The sequence below is a fragment of the Coregonus lavaretus genome (genome assembly GCF_964263955.1).
Source record: "Coregonus lavaretus genome assembly, chromosome: 11".
Classification (NCBI taxonomy): Eukaryota; Metazoa; Chordata; class Actinopteri; order Salmoniformes; family Salmonidae; genus Coregonus; species Coregonus lavaretus.
Genome location: NC_139998.1, coordinates 17,775,727 through 17,796,864, shown reverse-complemented (window position 1 = coordinate 17,796,864; position 21,138 = coordinate 17,775,727). Strand labels below are relative to the sequence as shown.

At 46.0% G+C, this 21,138-nt stretch overlaps 1 protein-coding gene across 7 annotated transcripts in view; it reads left to right on the top strand.

Annotated features, from left to right (window-relative positions):
* The window catches only part of LOC311137065 (homeodomain-interacting protein kinase 2-like), a 96,856-nt gene that overhangs the window by 51,066 nt on the left and 24,652 nt on the right, over positions 1-21,138 (top strand). For 4 of the 7 annotated variants that reach the window (XM_084171390.1, XM_084171395.1, XM_084171392.1 and 1 more), the window contains exons 3-5: positions 13,004-13,127; positions 15,680-15,802; positions 20,316-20,414. In XM_084171390.1, coding sequence (XP_084027516.1) covers positions 13,004-13,127; positions 15,680-15,802; positions 20,316-20,414 — 346 coding nt within the window. The remainder of the gene's footprint in view (positions 1-13,003; positions 13,128-15,679; positions 15,803-20,315; positions 20,415-21,138) is intronic. The other 3 variants (XM_084171394.1, XM_084171393.1, XM_084171391.1) reach the window with 1 other exon arrangement.

The following is a 21,138-nucleotide window of genomic DNA, read 5'->3' as shown; positions in this document are numbered from 1 at the left end:
GAAAAACTCTGATAGTGTATTAGTAGGACCCAGAGTGTTTCCTGGTCAGGTCATGTGGTCAGGATAAACTCCGGATCACAACCAGGGGACATTCTGGCCAATTGCCAGCCTGTCTCTGCCTCCTCCAATCCAACCAGCCCCCCTCACAAACAAACCAGCTAAAAGATATCTTACATTCATTTCTCCTCCCTTTGTCATTTGACACGCCTACAGAGAAGGCGATGTCTAATCAAGATAATGTATCTCTGTCTACCTACATATGACCCTCTGTGCTTCGGCTACTGAACACAACACGACAGAGGGAAAATGGTTTGTGTAAGCTGTTTTAGTTCCCTCCCAACGACCGCCTTCATCACGCTGTTGTCTGTCTGCCCCCGTTCCCACAGAATTCCTTTTGAATCAGGCCAGCGAGAGGACATCATTTTGTCCATTCTAATTGAGTCTTCAAGGAAGGAACATAAAATGGATCATATTGTATAGATTTTTACCCAGCCGTAATTGTGTTTCACTGGGAGGACAAAGAATAGCAGATTAAACAAATGCCAGGCCCACTTTTTCTTTAATGACAGGCATGCTGTGTAGAAGATGGGGGAAATTATCACTCTCCTCCAACTGGGGTGGGAAAAAACAATAGAAGAACATTGTCATTGAGAGGTAATTAACAATAACTATACTTACAAATGACTGCAGGGCAGCGCTGGTTGGGTAAATTAATGACCTGTCATTGTGAGTGATTGTTATTGAAGAAATCCCTCACTATTCAGGGACTGCAGTGAGCAAACAACTGAGGCAACGTGGCAACGCAACGGGAACAGGAATAGTAATAAACTCAGCAAAAAAAGAAATGTCCCTTTTTCAGGACCCTGTCTTTCAAAGATAATTCGTAAAAATCCAAATTACTTCACAGATCTTCATTGTAAAGGGTTTAAACACTGTTTCCCATGCTTGTTCAATTAACCATAAACAATTAATGAACATGCACCTGTGGAACGGTCGTTAAGACACTAACAGCTTACAGACGGTAGGCAATTAAGGTCACAGTTATGAAAACTTAGGACACAAAAGAAGCCTTTCTACTGACTCTGAAAATCACCAAAAGAAAGATGCCCAGGGTCCCTGCTCATCTGTGTGAACGTGCCTTAGGCATGCTGCAAGGAGGCATGAGGACTCCAGACGTGGCCAGGGCAATAAATTGCAATGTCTGTGCTGTGAGACGCCTAAGACAGCGCTACAGGGAGACAGGACGGACAGCTGATCGTCCTCGCAGTGGCAAAGCACATGTAACAACACCTATACAGGATCGGTACATCCGAACATCACACCTGCGGGACAGGTACAGGATGGCAACAACAACTGCCCGAGTTACACCAGGAACACACAATCCCTCCATCAGTGCTCAGACTGTCCGCAATAGGCTGAGAGAGGCTGGACTGAGGGCTTGTAGGCCTGTTGTAAGGCAGGTCCTCACCAGACATCACCGGCTGGACCAGACAGGACTGGCAAAAAGTGCTCTTCACTGACGAGTCACGGTTTTGTCTCACCAGGGGTGATGGTTGGATTCGCGTTTATCGTCGAAGGAATGGGCGTTACACCGAGGCCTGTACTCTGGAGCGGGATCGATTTTGGAGGTGGAGGGTCCGTCATGGTCTGGGGCGGTGTGTCACAGCATCATCGGACTGAGCTTGTTATCATTGCAGGCAATCTCAACTCTGTGTGTTACAGGGAAGACATCCTCCTCCCTCATGTGGTACCCTTCCTGCAGGCTCATCCTGACATGACCCTCCAACATGACAATGCCACCAGCCATACTGCTCGTTCTGTGCGTGATTTCCTGCAAGACAGGAATGTCAGTGTTCTGCCATAGCCAGCGAAGAGCCCGGATCTCAATCCCATTGAGCACGTCTGGGACCTGTTGGATCGGAGGGTGAGGGCTAGGGCCATTCCCCCCAGAAATGTCCGGGAACTTGCAAGTGCCATGGTGGAAGAGTGGGGTAACATCTCACAGCAAGAACTGGCAAATCTGGTGCAGTCCATGAGGAGGAGATGCACTGCAGTACTTAATGCAGCTGGTGGCCACACCAGATACTGACTGTTACTTTTGATTATTTTGACCCCCCCTTTGTTCAGGGACACATTATTCAATTTATGTTAGTCACATGTCTGTGGAACTTGTTCAGTTTATGTCTCAGTTGTTGAATCTTGTTATGTTCATACAAATATTTACACATGTTAAGTTTGCTGAAAATAAATGCAGTTGACAGTGAGAGGATGTTTCTTTCTTTGCTGAGTTTAGTTAGGAGTGTGTATGTGTGTTCTCAGTACATTCAAATGAGACCTCAGAGAGCTGGTTTTGACTTTATTTATCTTGGTTCAGAATCTCAGGGGGGGGGGATTTTATGAATACGTTTGATGAAGCAAAAATGCATTACATTTGCTGGTGCCTGACAAGAGAGGTGCTGAGTAGTGAATATTGTAATTTCTATTTCAGTCAGTGATTGACAAAACAACAATAACTTATTGAAGGCATGTGAGCGATGAACTGCAGATTTGCTACAGCAGGAAAATATGAATTATTATGTGGATTATAATTAATGGACATTTTGTTGTAGGGCTTGATAAAAAAAGTAGGGCTTGATTTGATAAAGTGGAAATGATCAACTTTAAAGCCTTTTTAAACCTCAAATACAATACCATTTTGCATTTCTGAGCAACAAAAGAGTGATCAAATTAAGATCCTACATCTGTATGAGGATACATCAGATGTATCCATGTAGGTTGTGATAGTGGTACAGTAGTTGGCTGCATTATGTTGCAGTGTCACACCTCTCTCCATTTTGAACTGAGCGTGGTAAACCACACTACTGGCCCTGGCACTTTGGCCATGGACCTTGCCCCCTACTACACAGCCTCCCAGTCTCCTATTCTCTCTCTGATATGAAACGTAGGATGGATGAGGGAATGAGTGGGAATGATTCATTTGTCCAGTTCCTCTCTAAACGTTGATAATCCTGCTTTTGTTTTTGTACGTGATAACATTTCTAATTCCTCTCAGGGAAGAATGCAGTGTGGCTAATGGCGTTTAGCTGTCTGACGGCATACCATACCATGCCATCCTGAGAGAGAGAGAGAGAGAGAGAGAGAGAGAGAGAGAAGAGAGAGAGAGAGAGAGAGAGAGAGAGAGAGAGAGAGAGAGAGAGAGAGAGAGAGAGAGAGAGAGAGAGAGAAGAGAGAGAGAGAGAGAGAGAGAGAGGAGAGAGAGAGAGAGAGAGAGAGAGAGAGAGAGAGAGAGAAGAGAGAGAGAGAGAGACATGATGGGCAAACTGTAGATGAGAGTGCCATCATGAGTGGCTATGTAAGGCTATTTCCTTTCCAGTATGTGTGTGTGTAGTCATGAGTGTACATGATGTGTCTGTGCCTATATGTGTGTGCATGTCTGGTTATGTGTTGTATTGGATAAAGACCTTTACCACATCTGGATGACAGTCTGGATCTGTCTGTATGTCTGTCAGGGGGAGGCTCATCTCATCCTGCAGTCTAATCAACTGGCACACAGCTGCAGTCCAGGGACAGATCTACAGGCAGACAGACAGCGAGGCAGGCAGGCACAGGCAGCCAGACAGCCAGACAGATAGGCAGACAGACCTCAGCCTAGCTCCCACCTATCTAAGGAACATATCATATGTAGAGGAGCCCCTCTGTGCCTGCCTGTGTACTGGACTGTACTGGAGGCCCATGGTTACTGGTTAGGTTTGGTTACAGCTCCCTCTGGTCCTTGCTGCTTGTTGTGAGGGAGGGAGCGGCACCTCAGGTACAGAGAATGCATGGCTTGTTGTGAGGGAGGGAGCGGCACCTCAGGTACAGAGAATGCATGTCACCCAGAATGTAATTAGGCAGGGGAAGGTGGAGGGAGGGAGTGAGGGGGAGAGCACAATGTTTTTTTATGTTTTTTGTTGATGTTGTTTCTTCACACTTTTCTTTATTGTTATTTCACTTGTTTTGGCAATGTAAACATACGTTTCCCATGCCAATAAAGCTCCCTTTGAATTTAATTGAGTGGGGGATGGAGAAGGAGGTAGAAAGATGATGGGGAGATTTATCAGCATGTGTGTCTCCCCTGCTCTTTGTCACTGTGCAGTAGAAATAAATCACTTAATAAGGGGAAGTTCAAAATTGTACCATTACGATGGCATGCACACCATGACACGCCTTCCCAGGGCTCCATCCCATCCCAGCGTTCACAGGCATCACATTTCAAATGGCTTTTTGGTTGAGTCTGGTGTTTTACCACATGTCCAATATGAATGGCGCTCTGCTGTGGCCCCTTCAACACTGTTAATGTTTCCTCTCAGTCTCCTCTTTCTGTCTGAGGCACTGTAAATCTCCACACTGTGTGTGTACTGATGAGGTCTCTGAGCGGTGAACACGTCCTGCACGTGCTGCGGGGCTCCAGTCTTTATTGTGTATGTGCATGTGTGATTCCCTAATGCCAGACGTTTCTCTCAGACTCAGTGATGAGGCTTAAGCTCTAGCTGCTGATAAAATCCCTCACACCGTCCAATTAGCGGGAGTGATCGGGGCTCTGGGGTTAAGCAGTCCTTCTGCTCTGCTCTGACTGACCAAACAGACAGTCTCTGGCTGGCTGGTCGGCTGGCTGATTGGGTGAGACAGACAGACAGACCGACAGCAGGCTCTCTCTCTCTCTCCACCTGCCACACCACTCCTCCTGGTGGAGAGCACTTATCGTGACCCACATATTTCTGCAGGGCCAGGGACTCCTTGAGAGTGGAGAGAGTGGAGGGCTGCGGCTCACTGCAGTGCTGCTCCACGGGTCAGGCAGATGCCATGGTGGTCGCTGAAGGGGGTCAAGAGCAGGCAGTCAGACTCGGTAGTACCATGCCAGGAGCTTAGACTGCTCAGTCAGGCTCTGGCTCTTCTCTGGCATGTCGTTCCCTTCATGTTTGTCTGTCTGTCCATCTGGAGAAGACAAACAATGACAGTAAAAGAGGTAATTACCGGGGCTGAGAGACGCGGTGGTCCGTTCTGCAGCTCTGCAGCCACTCTCTGTCACACACACACACACACACACACACACACACACACACAATGGAATAGGTTAATGGAATGGCAGTCTCGTCTATGGACCAATCCTCCTGTGTCCAACTAGAGAGATTAGTTCTATAGCAGACAACTGCAAAATAACATTACATTTGATAAGAGTACAATATATATTTAATCACTGTTGAATCTGTTGTTGCTGTTTCACTGAAATGTTTTGAAATGATAATATAAGATCTGTACGTAAAACATTTATATTTGACATTTTAGTCATTTAGCTCTTATATCCAGAACAACTTATAGTAAGTGCATTTATCTTAAGATTGCTAGGTGAGACAACCACATATCACAGTCAAATATACAGAATATGAACATTCCATTCCAGCTAAACAATGGATATATAGCGTTTTGCAAAAAAACTAATTTTCATACACATCTAAAATCTATTAATTACAAATCTGAGAACAGTAATATTTTACAAACACATGAAGGTACCCAGAAGCAATCATTTCTGATGAAAAGACACGTGAAAAATGTGTGGGATATAGCGTTTTGGAAATAAACTTTTCAAATATTGATCATGGCTTCCTGTGCCAACAGGGTACCCTGTGCCGTGTGGGGTGGCACTCAGCCCAGTTAATATTGTATGGGCTTTTAAAATTGCACAGAAAAAGCTTTGGGTACAAGACGAGTGCTGTGCTGTCCTTAATGCCTGACTAGCTCTAGGATGGCTTGTGTTCCTCTTATTTCTGTTAGTCCTTTACATCTAATGTTTACCTAAAGTGGAACATATCATGATTTTACTCAAGTAATGTTTTCGTATAGAATCACAGGTAATTCTACCAGAAGACTAAAGCACCTTTATTCGTTTTTGTCTCGCCTCTTCCAATTTCCTTCCCTCTCTCTCTCTCCCTCCCTCCCTCCCTCCCTCCCTCCCTCCCTCCCTCCCTCCCTCCCTCTCTCCCTCCTTCCAGCTATGCTAATGTATTAACAGGTGAAACAGTGACAGCACCATCAGCACTTCTCTGTGCCTTTTGAGTAGAGAGAGGGAGCCCTCTCTACAAGACCTTGAGCACAAGGAATGTTAACTGGACCTTGAATGAAAGGACACTACCTCCCAAGGTCTCTGTAAAAGTTTGCTATGTCCTGACTTACACAACTAGTTACATCCCTTGACTGGGGCTCAGGGAGTACCAGAAACTAAATTTAAAAGCCTTTTATCATGCAGCCCTCAATAGGCATTCAGCATTCACTCTGCCCCATTGCTCTCCCTCACGTGATGTCTGAGCTGGGCAGGTGCTGGTTCTTTTTAGTGTGTGTGTCATCGTCTCAGCCTCTCTGACAGAGGAAACCACTAGCCTTGGGGCCAGAGGAGGGGCCACAGGTGCAGGATAGGGCTAGGCGATCCCCCTGTCCCTCTGTCACTCGGTCACACAGTCAGTGGCCTTCGCTCTGTGTTTATTCAAAAGGCCTTCAAAGAGTTGTAGGTTGATCGGCCGCCACTGGAACGCTGAGGACATACATAATGTAATAGAGATGGATCTCTGGGGACTGGGTAGTGAAGTCCTTCATTCACAGAGCAGAAAAAGACCCAGGCTTCTTTCATAAGACCAGCCAGGGGGAAGAGGGAGTGAAGGCTGGGGAATAGTGGGAAGACAGACACCATAAATAGCATTAGCCAGGCCATTCCCTTCCTCAACAAGAGCTTTATCCTGTCAACCTCGAGAGCTTTTTTTTGTTGATGAATATATTTGTATTACGTTTTCACAGTTATTCCTGCACAGTAACATAATATACAGTTGAACAGTAATTCATACTACAGGAATTTTTCTTTTCTTGCCCACCCACCCACTTTTAACCCCACCCCTCACCCAATTTCCTATCTACCCTCTCCACCACAACCCCACCCGTACCCCCACCCCTATGGCTGGGAAAAGAGCAGACAGTTCATAGCAAACAAGTCATAAACCTACATAATAACAAGAGAGCTTTCTGTCCTCCCTTCATCACGTCAGGAAGCAGAGAGCTCTTTGAATGAAGTTAACTCAACCATCCCAGTTTACGTCACAGTAAATAGGCTTTTACTCAACAGAGTTGTTAAGTGGGCTGTGAGTTTGACTCCATTATACAAGAGCAGTTCTTGTTGCACCAAGAGCTGGCGTGAAAGTTCAAGCTCATCTGAATCTAACCCAACTGCGGTGGCAGTTCAAACCAAGGACGTCATACATACAGTATATGAATACAGTAAGATTTATGATAAATATGTCTATGATTCAGACTTCCTGTAATAGAAATGTTGTCCAGTGTAAATGCTGCACATGCCAAGCCAATTATGTCATATACAGCAAATTATGTCTATGGTTCAACCTCATGGCAATAGAATGTAAACGCTGGGATCCAGACTGGTAATGTGCCAGACTGCCAGGACACTGAAGTGAACCCGCGCTGAGCTGAGGGAAGGTCAGGGTGATGGATGCATCCTGACATGCCCAACTCCCGGGATGTCAGAGCCAGGAGTAGCAGCTGCAGCGCGGTGTGTGGGTACAGGTGGAGAGGCGAGGAAGAGAGGAGCAGTACTGCCCGTCTGCACACCTGCCTGTCTGGTCTGGGGGGGGCAGAAGAAAGGCCCCATTCATGGGTTGTGGGGGGGATATGCCATCACTGTAGCTCCCAGGGGACCGGCCTCGTCAATAAGAGGCTAGCTGGGAGGATGTCACAGTGCTTGCCCCCCCTCGCTCCTCTTCCGCTCACCCTCCCTGACCAGAGACCGCTGCTGTACGAGCCCACCGCCTGAACACAGCCAGGGACGGAGGATTAAAATGCAAGGAAGAGCCTGAATGTTTCCACGTGTGTCTGTCTGTGTGGGTACATGAGGCACAGGGTACATGCAGTACTGTAGCAAGGAGTGTACCAGTCTGCCTGCCACATGCATGGTCAGTGTTCTGAATCCACCTCCTCATGGTGTTGACTTGTACAACACTCTGAGAATGTGTACGTGTTAGATGAGGTATAGTTTAAAGCTGTTACATTGGAGGTGCAAGTCAAAGTGGTGGGGTTTCTGTGCCAATGCTTATGGAGTGCACATGCTGCACATGTGGGGTCGATGGAACTTTCCAGAAGAAAAGAGCTTAGAGCTATGTTAACAAATGCTGAATATAATAGGCCTACTCTGATAAGACAGACGTATAGGTCACAGATGTGATGGCATCTTTGTAGTGTGCATGTTAGAGCCACTGCACAGTGCACACCACCCTCTAGTGCAAACGTCACAATCTGAGTGGCTGTTTGTGTGTGTGTGTATGTGTGTGTGTGAGTACACACAAGCATATGTGTGTTTGCTTAGCTGAGGTTTGCATGCAGAGCAGCTCTGCTCATAAAGCACCAGGATGTGGTGAGTAGTTAACGCCTGACTACCTGGCATTTTCCATTTGACTGTTTCACCCAACCTCCATCTCCTTTATTGACCACCGTCTATGAACTATTATGGACAGCTCTAACTCCAGGTCTAGGGCTGGCAGACATTGTGCCTGTGTGCTACAGGAGACAGGCAAGTTCCAGTATCTGCTTCTGTGTACTGAGAGTGAAGGAAGGAAGAGAGGAGTGAAGAGGAGGGAGGGAGGGAGAAGAGGAGAGTGTGAGCTGCATAGATGTGTGCTTCTTGTTTGCCTGTGTAAAGGCCTGCATCGGCAGCTGCTGCTGTGTTTTGCATACCATGGAAGCAGTGAGGAGATTTGCATTAGTGGTTTGATTTCGTCAGTGTGATCGTTGGGTTGGGTTGGGTTAGCAGGGAGGGATGGAGTGCAGCTGGACCTTAGTGAGACCAGGGCAGGGGAATCATGGGAAAGGGCCTGGCCGAGGAGGTTCTGCCTGAACGGATCCAAGCACAACCTCATCAACTCTAACGGTCCTCAACATGATCCCTGCCTGGGGAGGTGCGCTCACGCGCGCACACACACACACACACACAGACACACACACACACACAGACACACACACACACACACACACAGACACACACACACAGACACACACACACACACAGACACACACACACAGACACACACACACAGACACACACACACACACACACACACACACACACACACACACACACACACACACACACACACACACACACACACACACACACACACAGCTAAAGATGCAGGACTAATTGCTCTCTAATTTAAATAGTATGGTCCAAAGCTGACTGTTATAAAAATCCACACTTCCATGACATCAAACGTGGCACAGCATCAACCATGGAAAAAAACAACATTGCAGACTTGACCATTTTCCCCATGATTGGTTGTTGTGTCATATTCATTTCATGCTTAGATGATACTAACATTCCAAGGGTGGAGATTGGATATGCATGGGAGGGGAGGGGTGCTGCTGTAACTTCTAGAAAGGACCTTGTGGGAGTGGAAGGTTCTGTGACCTGAGTATTAGGAGCGCTGGGGTCCAGTGTGGCTGCACAGAGTGGCCAAGTGTAGTCCACTGTGGTCTAGGGGACAGTATGTAGTCCACTGTGGTCTAGGGGACAGTATGTAGTCCACTGTGGTCTAGGGGACAGTATGTAGTCCACTGTGGTCTAGGGGACAGTATGTAGTCCACTGTGGTCTAGGGGACAGTATGTAGTCCACTGTGGTCTAGGGGACAGTATGTAGTCCACTGTGGTCTAGGGGACAGTATGTAGTCCACTGTGGTCTAGGGGACAGTATGTAGTCCACTGTGGTCTAGGGGACAGTATGTAGTCCACTGTGGTCTAGGGGACAGTATGATGATGGGTTTCCTCCCAGAGCTGATTTCAGCTCAATTTGGGTTGAAAGTATTTTATTCAGCAGCCTGGCTGGCATGCTGCAATGGCCACTCTGCTTCAAAGCCTAATGGGGCTGGAGCTGATATACTCATGCAAATAGAGGGCTTCTGTGTGTGTGTGTGTGTGTGTGTGTGTGTGTGTGTGTGTACTTGCTTGTATGTGTGTATGTGCTTGTGTGTGTGTGTTTATGTGTCCCATTCTAGTGCTAATTACAGAGCAAAGACTTATATCTCTCTCTGGGGGGGAACCGAAAACTGCACACAGTTGGGGGAGGGGTGTCAAATCTGTGTGTATGCAATAACAGCTTATCTTCTGCAACGGAAAGTTACAAAGTCGTTTTCCATAAGCTTGGCTATTTGCCGGATGCATTTCATACTGGAGGGGGTGTGGAAAAGCAGCCAGTCAGCCAGGACCATAGAATCTATTTTGTCTTTATGGTGTGTGTGTGTGTGTGTGGGTGTGTGATCCTCTGCATCCCTCATCACAAAGTTCCTAGCCTCCTACCTCTCTAAAGTGAAAGCCCAGGCGGTTTGAAGAGGGAGGATTGTGTTGACTGACCCTAGTTCCTGGCCCATAGCTCAGGCTCCCTCTCTCTGCTCAGGACACAGTGTCCTGCCAGTGCTATCTTCTCCAAGCAGGCGCCTCTATGGTGCTTTGGTAACCCACGTTAGATGGCCCAGCTTATTGTGTTGACGGTGTCTTTGTATGTGTAATGTAACCCCCCCCCCCCCCGACACTGTGTTCCACCGCTGCCCCCGAGACCCCAATATCACCCTTTCTATTTACTGAGCCCTCTCCAGTGAATGTGATGTTCGCTAGAGAGGCTACTGCTCTGTCTCGCTCTCTGTCTCGCTCTCTGTCTCGCTCTCTGTCTCGCTCTCTGTCTCGTGCTCTGTCTCGCTCTCTGTCTCGTGCTCTGTCTCGCTCTCTGTCTCGCTCTCTGTCTCGCTCTCTGTCTCGTGCTCTGTCTCGCTCTCTGTCTCGCTCTCTGTCTCGCTCTCTGTCTCGCTCTCTGTCTCGCTCTCTGTCTCGCTCTCTGTCTCGCTCTCTGTCTCGCTCTCTGTCTCGCTCTCTGTCTTGCTCTCTGTCTCGCTCTCTGTCTCGCTCTCTCTTCCCTTTTCTCTCTCTCTCCCTACTCTCTTGATCGCTCTTTCCCTCTCTCTCATTTGTACTGTCTTGTCTCTCTCTTTTGATAGTGAGATATCCCCTGTGTAAGTCTGCCACCGTGAAACAGCCAGGTCCCAGCTGTTTCTCACAATGTTAAACCTGCCATCTCTTTCACACATAAACAAGGGAGGCGGTTCTGAGAGGAGAGGAGAGGAGTCTGAGGCCCATGTGGAAAATGTGATCAGATTCCCCCAGCCGTTGCCCCCCAGCCGTTGCCCCCCAAAAGACACCCCCACTCCCCCTCCCCCAGCCCCATAGAGCCCTGCTCTTTTCCACATGATCTGTTCTCCGGGCCTGTCCAGCAGGCTCCCGGCCAGGCGTTACGTCTCTGTCTCTCTCCCAGGCTTCTGCTATGCTGCCTGGAGCCCGCGCTCCTCCACTTCTCTCCGCTCGCCTCATTGTTATGACCAGCACAGGCAGGAAACGCTGGGAACTCGGCGAGGGGCTCTCGGAGCAAACTGGGGAGAGAAATGTTCCAGGATCAGCGTAAAGCTCCGACAATTGTTGTCGTGCCATTCAAATGTATCGCTAATAATGTTTTATGATGTAGTGCCTCTCTAGTTTGTGTATGTGTGTGTGCACGTGCGTGAGTGTGTGTGTACGTGTACGTGCATGCATATGTGTGACAGCGTCTCCAATTCACTGTCTAGTTCACTCTGAAGTCACAGTGAGTTTCCCTTATTGGGGACCGAGGCAGGCTGCCTAGTAATTTAAAGGCTCATCAGAGATTTCAGCTCAGTGGATTGCATTATAATCTAACTGGTTTAATGTAACAGAGCTCAGGGTGGGTCCACTGTAAAATGTATCATTTTCTAAATCGTTCGTCAGTTGTTACACTCGTATAACGAGACAGTGTTTTTCTTCCTGTTCAGTGCTCAATCAGACCCAGTTATTTATCGGTGGCCCCTTGGCCCCTGTGTTGTTTAAAGGCCCCGGAGTCTAGGAACCTGGGAACCGGGCTCTGTCGTTATTAACTAAATAACCACCCGTATCGGACGAGGGTTGCTCTGACTCTGTGAATATTTAAGTTGATTTTTATCTTTCATGGCGGCACAATTGATTCCACATTGGGCCACTCGAACCAAGACCCATTCTCTTCCCCAGATTATCCTCCCCTCCCCCACATTCTATCCCAGAGGCCAGACTTCCCAAGATCAGTCATCCCGATTGGCTCCTGCACGGCTATCAGTCAATTAGCTCCGGCCCCCCCACAGTTAGCACTAAAATGAACAGCGTGACTGCCAGTGCCATTTAAAGGAGAATCAAAGAAAACAATGTCCTTGAATCCAACTTTTCTCAAAGCTCCTCTAAACAAGCGAGGAGTTTGTATTAAAGGCAGAGAGCTGGTCTGAGATCAGTGTAAAAGAACATATTAGGGAATGACAGGCTGATTGATTAATTTATCTTGGGCGGAACGTTGGAGTCTAATGAAATAATGTTTGTTTAGGGGATGTTTTGAATAGAGCTGCCCAGTTAGCTTATGTTTTGGTAGGGTTAGCTGCTGCTCCTAACACTGAAGTGCCTGAGTCTAGCTCTTCTCTCGATTACATTGGTCTGTTCTCCCTGAACACATACTGGGTGGGAAAAGAAAGTGACTGTCACTCATTTGTTTGCTGTTTCCAAATGAGATATTTCATTAAAGCTAGTGTTACATCGACAAATGTTCATACGACATGGGACGGGATCCAATCCAAAACAGATTAACAACCTGCACACAGCGAAATACGTTTAAATGCAATTTGCCTGACGTTCACATTGATCATGTTCAACTCAAGCAGAAATCAACTTCAATGGCAGTCCACAGGCCTTTTGTCTGTGTTGGTTTCATCATGGTCTGTGCCCGGTTAGAGACAAGGTGCGGTTAATTACATAGCTCATACAGCTGAGCCCCCTTGTAACATTTGCCTTACGGAAATACTTTGGCCTGTATCTAACCATGCTGTATCTCTCTGTCCTCAGAGCTCCAGAGATCATCCTGGGCCTGCCGTTCTGTGAGGCCATCGACATGTGGTCCCTGGGCTGTGTCATCGCTGAGCTCTTCCTGGGCTGGCCCCTCTACCCAGGGGCCTCCGAGTACGACCAGGTAGGTCTGAGGGTCTGCCCATGGGGGGGGGGCATGGGTGGGTGACAACCAGGAATATAATGACTGATGCCTAAATGAGAGAAAGCCTCCAAGACAAGAGCTAGAAGAAGTTTCTGAATGCTACTATAAACAGGAAATGTAAAAGAGTTCTCAATTCAAAACACAATTTCAATCTATCAATGTGTGCATTCTACAATAGTGGCATACGAAGAGTCACTAGTCCACTTCTGGACGAGGACTGATAAATCACTACAAGTCATGCTTCCACTGTAGTAGTGTCAGAGAGGAGGGGAGAGGATCAATTTGAGAGCGTTGCAAATTAGACTAACTCTTAGATATGTTTCAGGACAGGAGGAAAATAACTGCTTGGTTTGTTCTGAGAGACAGAGCAATACTCGCTCAAGGCTTTCCCATAGAGCCTAATCTGAGTTTGTTAAAGAGAGAGAGAGAGAGAGAGAGAGAGAGAGAGAGAGAGAGAGAGAGCAACACAATTAGACCCAACCAAATCATGAGAAAACAAAAAGAGAATTACTTTACACATTGGAAAGAATTAATAAAAAAACAGAGCAAACTAGAATGCTATTTGGCCCTAAACAGAGAGTACACAGTGGCAGAATACCTGACCACTGTGACTGACCCAAATTTAAGGAAAGCTTTGACTATGTACAGACTCAGTGAGCATAGCCTTGCTATTGAGAAAGGCCGCCGTAGGCAGACCTGGCTCTCAAGAGAAGACAGGCTATGTGCACACTGCCCACAAAATGAGGTGGAAACTGAGCTGCACTTCCTAACCTCCTGCCAAATGTATGACCATATTAGAGACACATATTTCCCTCAGATTACACAGATCCACAAAAATTCGAAAACAAACCAAATGTTGATAAACTCCCTTATCTACTGGGTGAAATATCACAGTGTGCCATCACAGCACAAGTGAAGAACAAACACCATTGTAAATACAACCCTTATTTATGTTTATTTATTTTCCCATTTGTACATTAACTGTTTGCACATTGTTACGACACTGTATATAGACATAATATGACTTGAAATGTATTTATTCTTTTGGAACTTCTGAGTGTAATATTTACTGTTAATATTTATTGTTTATTTCACTTGTGTATACTATCTACTTCACTTGCTTTGGCAATGTTAACACGTTTCCCATGCCAATAAAGTCCTTAAATTGAATTGAAATGAGAGAGAGAGAGAGAGAGAGAGCGAGAGAGAGAGAGAGAGAGAGAGAGAGAGAGAGAGAGAGAGAGAGAGAGAGAGAGAGAGAGAGAGAGAGAGAGAGAGAGAGAGAGAGAGAAGAGGAGGAACAGAGAGAGAGCGAGAGAGAGAGAGAGAGAGAGAGAGAGAGAGAGAAGAGGAGGAACAGAGAGAGAGAGAGAGAGAGAGAGAGAGAGAGAGAAGAGGAGGAACAGAGAGAGAGAGAGAGAGAGAGAGAGAGAGAGAAGAGGAGGAACAGAGAGAGAGAGAGAGAGAGAGAGAGAGAGAGAGAGAAGAGGAGGAACAGAGAGAGAGAGAGAGAGAGAGAGAAATGAGAGGAACAGAGAGAAGTGTAGCTCTGGAGCACCGGTGCGCTGCTAATTGGTGCAAGTGGTTCAGTGGCATCTGCTGGAATAAGCAGGGATCAGGAGCTGCCTGTCTGTCAGGAGGAGACGAGACACCCCTACACACACACACACACACACACATGCATGCACACGCACACTCACACACACACACAACCAAGTAAGCATTTCACTGTTAGTCTACACCTGTTGTTTACGAAGCATATGACAAATACATTTGATTTGAACCACACACACACACACACATACATACACACATACACACACACACTCAAGCCTCATCCCCATTACTCACAGAACTAACTAAATCAAATACATTTCTATTAGTCACATGCTTTGTAAACAACAGGTGTAGACTAACAGTGAAATACTTAGTTATGGGCCCTTCCCAACAATGCAGAGAGAAAGAAAATAGAGAGATAATAGAACATTAAAACACGTAATAATACAAGTTATAATAAATACACAATGAGTAATGATAACTTGGCTATATACACGGGGCACCAGACACAAACACACCGACTCAGAGTTACATACAGGGTTTTTTACTGGGTAGGTCACATGGTGGGTAAACTTCATGACCATAGTCGTGAATCATAGCTAGGGCCAAGAGTTTTTCCTGACGATATGACCTTACCAGGATGACCCTGCCGTGAAAATGTGTCACAACTAAGGCATAATGGATTATACTGAATCTGGGTCTAGGCATATTCCCTCTGCAGTGAACATATTTAGGAGATGTGATTATTTTAGTCTTATCACCCTAAATATTTGTGCCAGCAATGATTTTCCAAGTCTGACTGAGTAACATTTTCAGTCAAATTAATTTGCGCCTAAAGGGCAAAACTCACAATATCCAATTAAGCGTGCCTTATTTTGCGTGTCTGCATTTGAATGCTGTTTGGCTGATTGTGTTTGAAACTCTGAATGAAAAGTTGATGTGTTATTTGATATTTTGTCCTGGTCCTCCTTTAGATCCGGTACATCTCTCAGACACAGGGGCTGCCAGCAGAGTACCTCCTGAGTGCAGGGACAAAGACTACTAGGTTCTTCAACCGAGTCACAGACTCTACCAACTATCCTCTGTGGAGACTGAAGGTAGGCCTCTATCACACACACACACACACACACACACACACACACACACACACACACACACACACACACACATTTGAGAAACACTAATTACGATTGCCCTTTTGTTGCATCAAAACTTTCCATACACATCAAAAGAGGAGTTGGGTTTCAGTGGAGTCGATAATGTAGAACTATATTTGCCCACCAAGTGACCTACCCAGTATGTCAATGATGTATTAAGTGCCTTGCAAAAAATGTATGTAAAGAAATCCACAGGAGCTGATTCGCTTGATCTGTTTCTACTGCAGCTTTCTGCCCCCCTCATTGTAGAACCTTTGACCCACATTTTTTATTTAACAATTGCTTCTGGTGCTATCCATAAGATCTGGAAGGGGCCGCATGTCCTCCCCCTTTACAAAGGTGGAGATCCTTCTGACCTAGATAACTACCCCCCAATTTCTAAACTATCTTGCCTTGCAAAAATATTAGAATCACTGGCAAACTCTCAGCTAATAACTTTTTTTGTACTTTGAATTTTACTCTTAATGTGTACCAGTCTGGTTTTATAGCACCGTTTCAGCATCTACACTTAAATTATACACTGCTCAAAAAAATAAAGGGAACACTAAAATAACACATCCTAGATCTGAATGAATGAAATAATCTACATAGTTGAATGTGCTGACAACAAAATCACACAAAAATTGGATTTGGAGTCACCCTCAAAATTAAAGTGGAAAACCACACTATAGGCTGATCCAACTTTGATGTAATGTCCTTAAAACAAGTCAAAATGAGGCTCAGTAGTGTGTGTGGCCTCCACGTGCCTGTATGACCTCCCTACAACGCCTGGGCATGCTCCTGATGAGGTGGCGGATGGTCTCCTGAGGGATCTCCTCCCAGACCTGGACTAAAGCATCCGCCAACTCCTGGACAGTCTGTGGTGCAACGTGGCGTTGGTGGATGGAGCGAGACATGATGTCCCAGATGTGCTCAATTGGATTCAGGTCTGTGGAACTGGCGGGCCAGTCCATAGCATCAATGCCTTCCTCTTGCAGGAACTGCTGACACACTCCAGCCATATGAGGTCTAGCATTGTCTTGCATTAGGAGGAACCCAGGGCCAACCGCACCAGCATATGGTCTCACAAGGGGTCTGAGGATCTCATCTCGGTACCTAATGGCAGTCAGGGGCTGTGCGGCCCCCCAAAGAAATGCCACCCCACACCATGACTGACCCACCGCCAAACCGGTCATGCTGGAGGATGTTGCAGGCAGCAGAACGTTCTCCACGGCGTCTCCAGACTCTGTCACGTCTGTCACATGTGCTCAGTGTGAACCTGCTTTCATCTGTGAAGAGCACAGGGCGCCAGTGGCGAATTTGCCAATCTTGGTGTTCTCTGGCAAATGCCAAACGTCCTGCACGGTGTTGGGCTGTAAGCACAACCCCCACCTGTGGACGTCGGGCCCTCATACCACCCTCATGGAGTCTGTTTCTGACCGTTTGAGCAGACACATGCACATTTGTGGCCTGCTGGAGGTCATTTTGCAGGGCTCTGGCAGTGCTCTTCCTGCTCCTCCTTGCACAAAGGCGGAGGTAGCAGTCCTGCTGCTGGGTTGTTGCCCTCCTACAGCCTCCTCCACGTCTCCTGATGTATTGGCCTGTCTCCTGGTAGCGCCTCCATGCTCTGGACACTACGCTGACAGACACAGCAAACCTTCTTGCCACAGCTCGCATTGATGTGCCATCCTGGATGAGCTGCACTACCTTAGCCACTTGTGTGGGTTGTAGACTCCGTCTCATGCTACCACTAGAGTGAAAGCACCGCCAGCTTTCAAATGTGACCAAAACATCAGCCAGGAAGCATAGGAACTGAGAAGTGGTCTGTGGTCACCACCTGCAAAACCAGTCCTTTATTGGGGGTGTCTTGCTAATTGCCTATAATTTCCACCTGTTGTCTATTCCATTTGCACAACAGCATGTAACATTTATTGTCAATCAGTGTTGCTTCCTAAGTGGACAGTTTGATTTCACAGAAGTGTGATTGACTTGGAGTTACATTGTGTTGTTTAAGTGTTCCCTTTATTTTTTTGAGCAGTGTATATTAAATTGCTTAGATCATAGGAATCACTGTACTGCCATATTTATAGACATTTTCAAGGCTTTTGAGACTGTCGACCATCCCCTACTCATTCAAAGGTTGTCTGAAATGGGCCTCGACCAGGCGTCGTGCAAGTGGTTTGGGAACTATCTGTCAAGTTACCTCGATATTACTAAAGGTGTCCTCTTTACTATTTATACTGTATAAATAATATTGGTCTCTCTGCAAAAACCTGTAACATTCATCTGAATGCAGATGAGCCTGTTATGTACGCTATTGCCCCTACGGCTGACCAGGCTATGTTGGAGCTGCAATCTGATTTTGTCGCCTTGCAGAAAGTCCTTTTTGATTTAAAATTACTTGCATGAAAAACTAAATGTATGCTGTTTTTTAATTCTCGTAAAAATAATTCAGATGGTCTACATATTTATGCATTGGATGGTTCTTTCATCGAGCAGGTTCCCGCATATAAATATCTGGGCTTTTGGATTGAGAATAATTTGACGTTTAAAAACCATACGTATGAGCTAGTTAAAAAGCTGTGATTTAATGCCTCTGCCTAAACAGCAGGAAGCAGATTGTACAGTCAACTTTCCTGCCAGTTCTTGACTATGGTGACACCATTTACCAGAATGCAGCAGCCACTACTCTTAAACCTTTGGATGCCGTCTACCATAGCACCCTTCGTTTTATCACAGGTGACAGTTTTAATACTCATCACTACATCCTGTATTAAAAGGTTGGCTGCTCCTCATTAAAGTCCCATAGATCACTTCACTATTCCCTTTTTGTTTACAAAGCTCTACTACACAAGCTTCCGACCTGCCTCACTTCACTGTTAAAATTAAAAAATATGAGACAGCAAACCCGTTCACAGGGATGGTTAACTCTCAAGGTTCCACAAGGACGTAACGATCTAGGTAAATCCGCCTTCGGTTTCAGTGCCCCCCATTTTTGGAAAAGCCTACAAAACTCTTGACTCTCTGGTGCCTCTAGAGCAGTTCAGGACTTTAATGTTGAATGAATTTAATGATAATTGCAACTGTTTGGATTGAATGTAAATAATTGTATGTGTGGTTTTTGAAGCTGTAGTGCTGATTCTGTAAATTATAGTTTATTTTATTTGTATTAATCATTTGTAATTTGTTGTATTGTTGTCCTTAGGGCACCATTGTAAATGAGATCCTGGTCTCAATGGGTTCCCCTGAATAAGTATGTTTTTAAAAAACGAGCTAGAGAAGTCCAGTGTGAGGCGTTGACAGGATAGACTCAACGCTGGCTCCAAAATAAAGTTGCTCTATGCTGGCCACTCAATAAGGTGCTGGACTGTTCAAGCACCAGCATTTTGTCCCCTTTGGGAGTATTTTGGAGTCATGCAGTGAATCTGCAGACATAGTTTTACTGTATTGAACATCCTGACTCCACAATACCAATATCTCAGCTGGATATGGCTATATTTACACCCTCACCGCTCTACTGCACTTAGCGATATTCTCTCCCAAGATTGATCAGGTCTCCTTGGAGACTCCCCACGAGTGCGTCCCAAATGGCTCCCTATAAATTGCCCAACCTTTGACCAGGGCCCATAGCTCTGGTTAAAAAGTAGTGCAATTTATAGGGATTAGGGAATAGGGTGCCATTTCTGACACACTCCATGTCTTTGTTCTTATCCATACAAAATGACACACAACAACATACCACATTGACATCCAATAATGTAGCTCCTTGCAACGTTGACCTTTCAGTAAGGATAGCTGATAACACCCTGTCTGTTGTGTATGTGTGTGTGTGTGTGTGTGCTCTTAAGTTATACAAGAGACTGTTACTGTGACATGGCTACAACTTCACATTTGTTCATGGTTGTTGGCAATGGAAAATCAGATAGCTAGTAACTGACAACTTTTTCCCTTTCGCTGAGACAGAAACAGGGACAGGCCTGTCAGAGGGATTGCTGAGCTTCGCTTCGACCTTGTCGTGTCTTTCCATTTTACAGCAGCCGTGATAATGATGATACTGTAATTAAAATGACTACAGCATGTTTGGTCAGAGAGTTTTCCTCTGCTAATAGGTCTGTAAGATTGGTGTGTGTGTGTGTGTGTGTGCATGCATACTGCATGTGTGTATGTGTGTTTCTATGCGTACACCTGTGTCCCTGATTGTGTTTGTGTCCATACACACATTTGTGTGTGTGTCTGCGCAGGTCTGTCTATTTCACCCTCCCCAGGCCTGCTCCCAGACATGGCTGTTAGATAAGTGTTTGTGTGTTACCTCAGGGTTGCTCAAAGGGCAAGTTCAGTCCTGCTAGCCAGCTCAGTCCTGTTGCCGTTAAACAAGTGTCTGTAATGAGGTACATGTAAATAGAGTATTTTCAGAGACTAGAGGAAGTCTTATGGGAACGGAATGGAACATCTGCTTCTTGTCTTCTCTCCACAGACACCCGAGGATCATGAAGGAGAGACAGCGATCAAGTCGAAGGAGGCCCGGAAGTACATCTTCAACTGCCTGGATGATATGGCGCAGGTTCAGAGCACTGTATATACAATACACACACATGCACGCATGCACACACACACAAACACAAACACACACACAGCGGAGCCCCTTGCATATGCAGTTGCACAGGGGAAATGAAACCGGCTGTGCTCTGACCGAAACCCTTCTTCATTTCAGATTATTTTCTTTTTTCTTCTTCTTCTCTAAAACCACCACTTAATAAATGACAGGCCGACAACGTAGACGAGCATTTGGTCAACTCGGTCACAGTATTTAATGTGTGTAGTTTGCTTTCTTATTTAAGCTGGGTGAATGTTGTGGCCATCACCTAACTGGATGCGTTTGTGTAGGACATGTACACAACAAGACAGAGAAGGCTAGAGGAGTTGCAGCGTGGGAACTAAGACAATAGCCTTTAGCCCTTAGCTAGGTCGTATTCATTAGGAAATCGTTTTAAAACATTTCGCAACGGAAAATGAAAATGATGGTTTCTTATTGGACAAGTCAAGGTAGTCCCTGCCTGTTTCAGTCCGTTTTCTTCCGTTTGGTGCCTAATGAACATGACCCTGTGGGAACCCATTTGTTTGGTAAAACAAAGAAAGGATGCATTACCATGTTACATAACCAGGAAGTGACTCATACAACTAAACCCTGGTGTAGAAAAGCACTGTCGCCAAACGGCTTATATCTTATGTGACTCTTCTCATAACATGTCTCCTCTCCCCAACTCTCATTCCGATTGCGGTGGGAAAGTTGACACAGA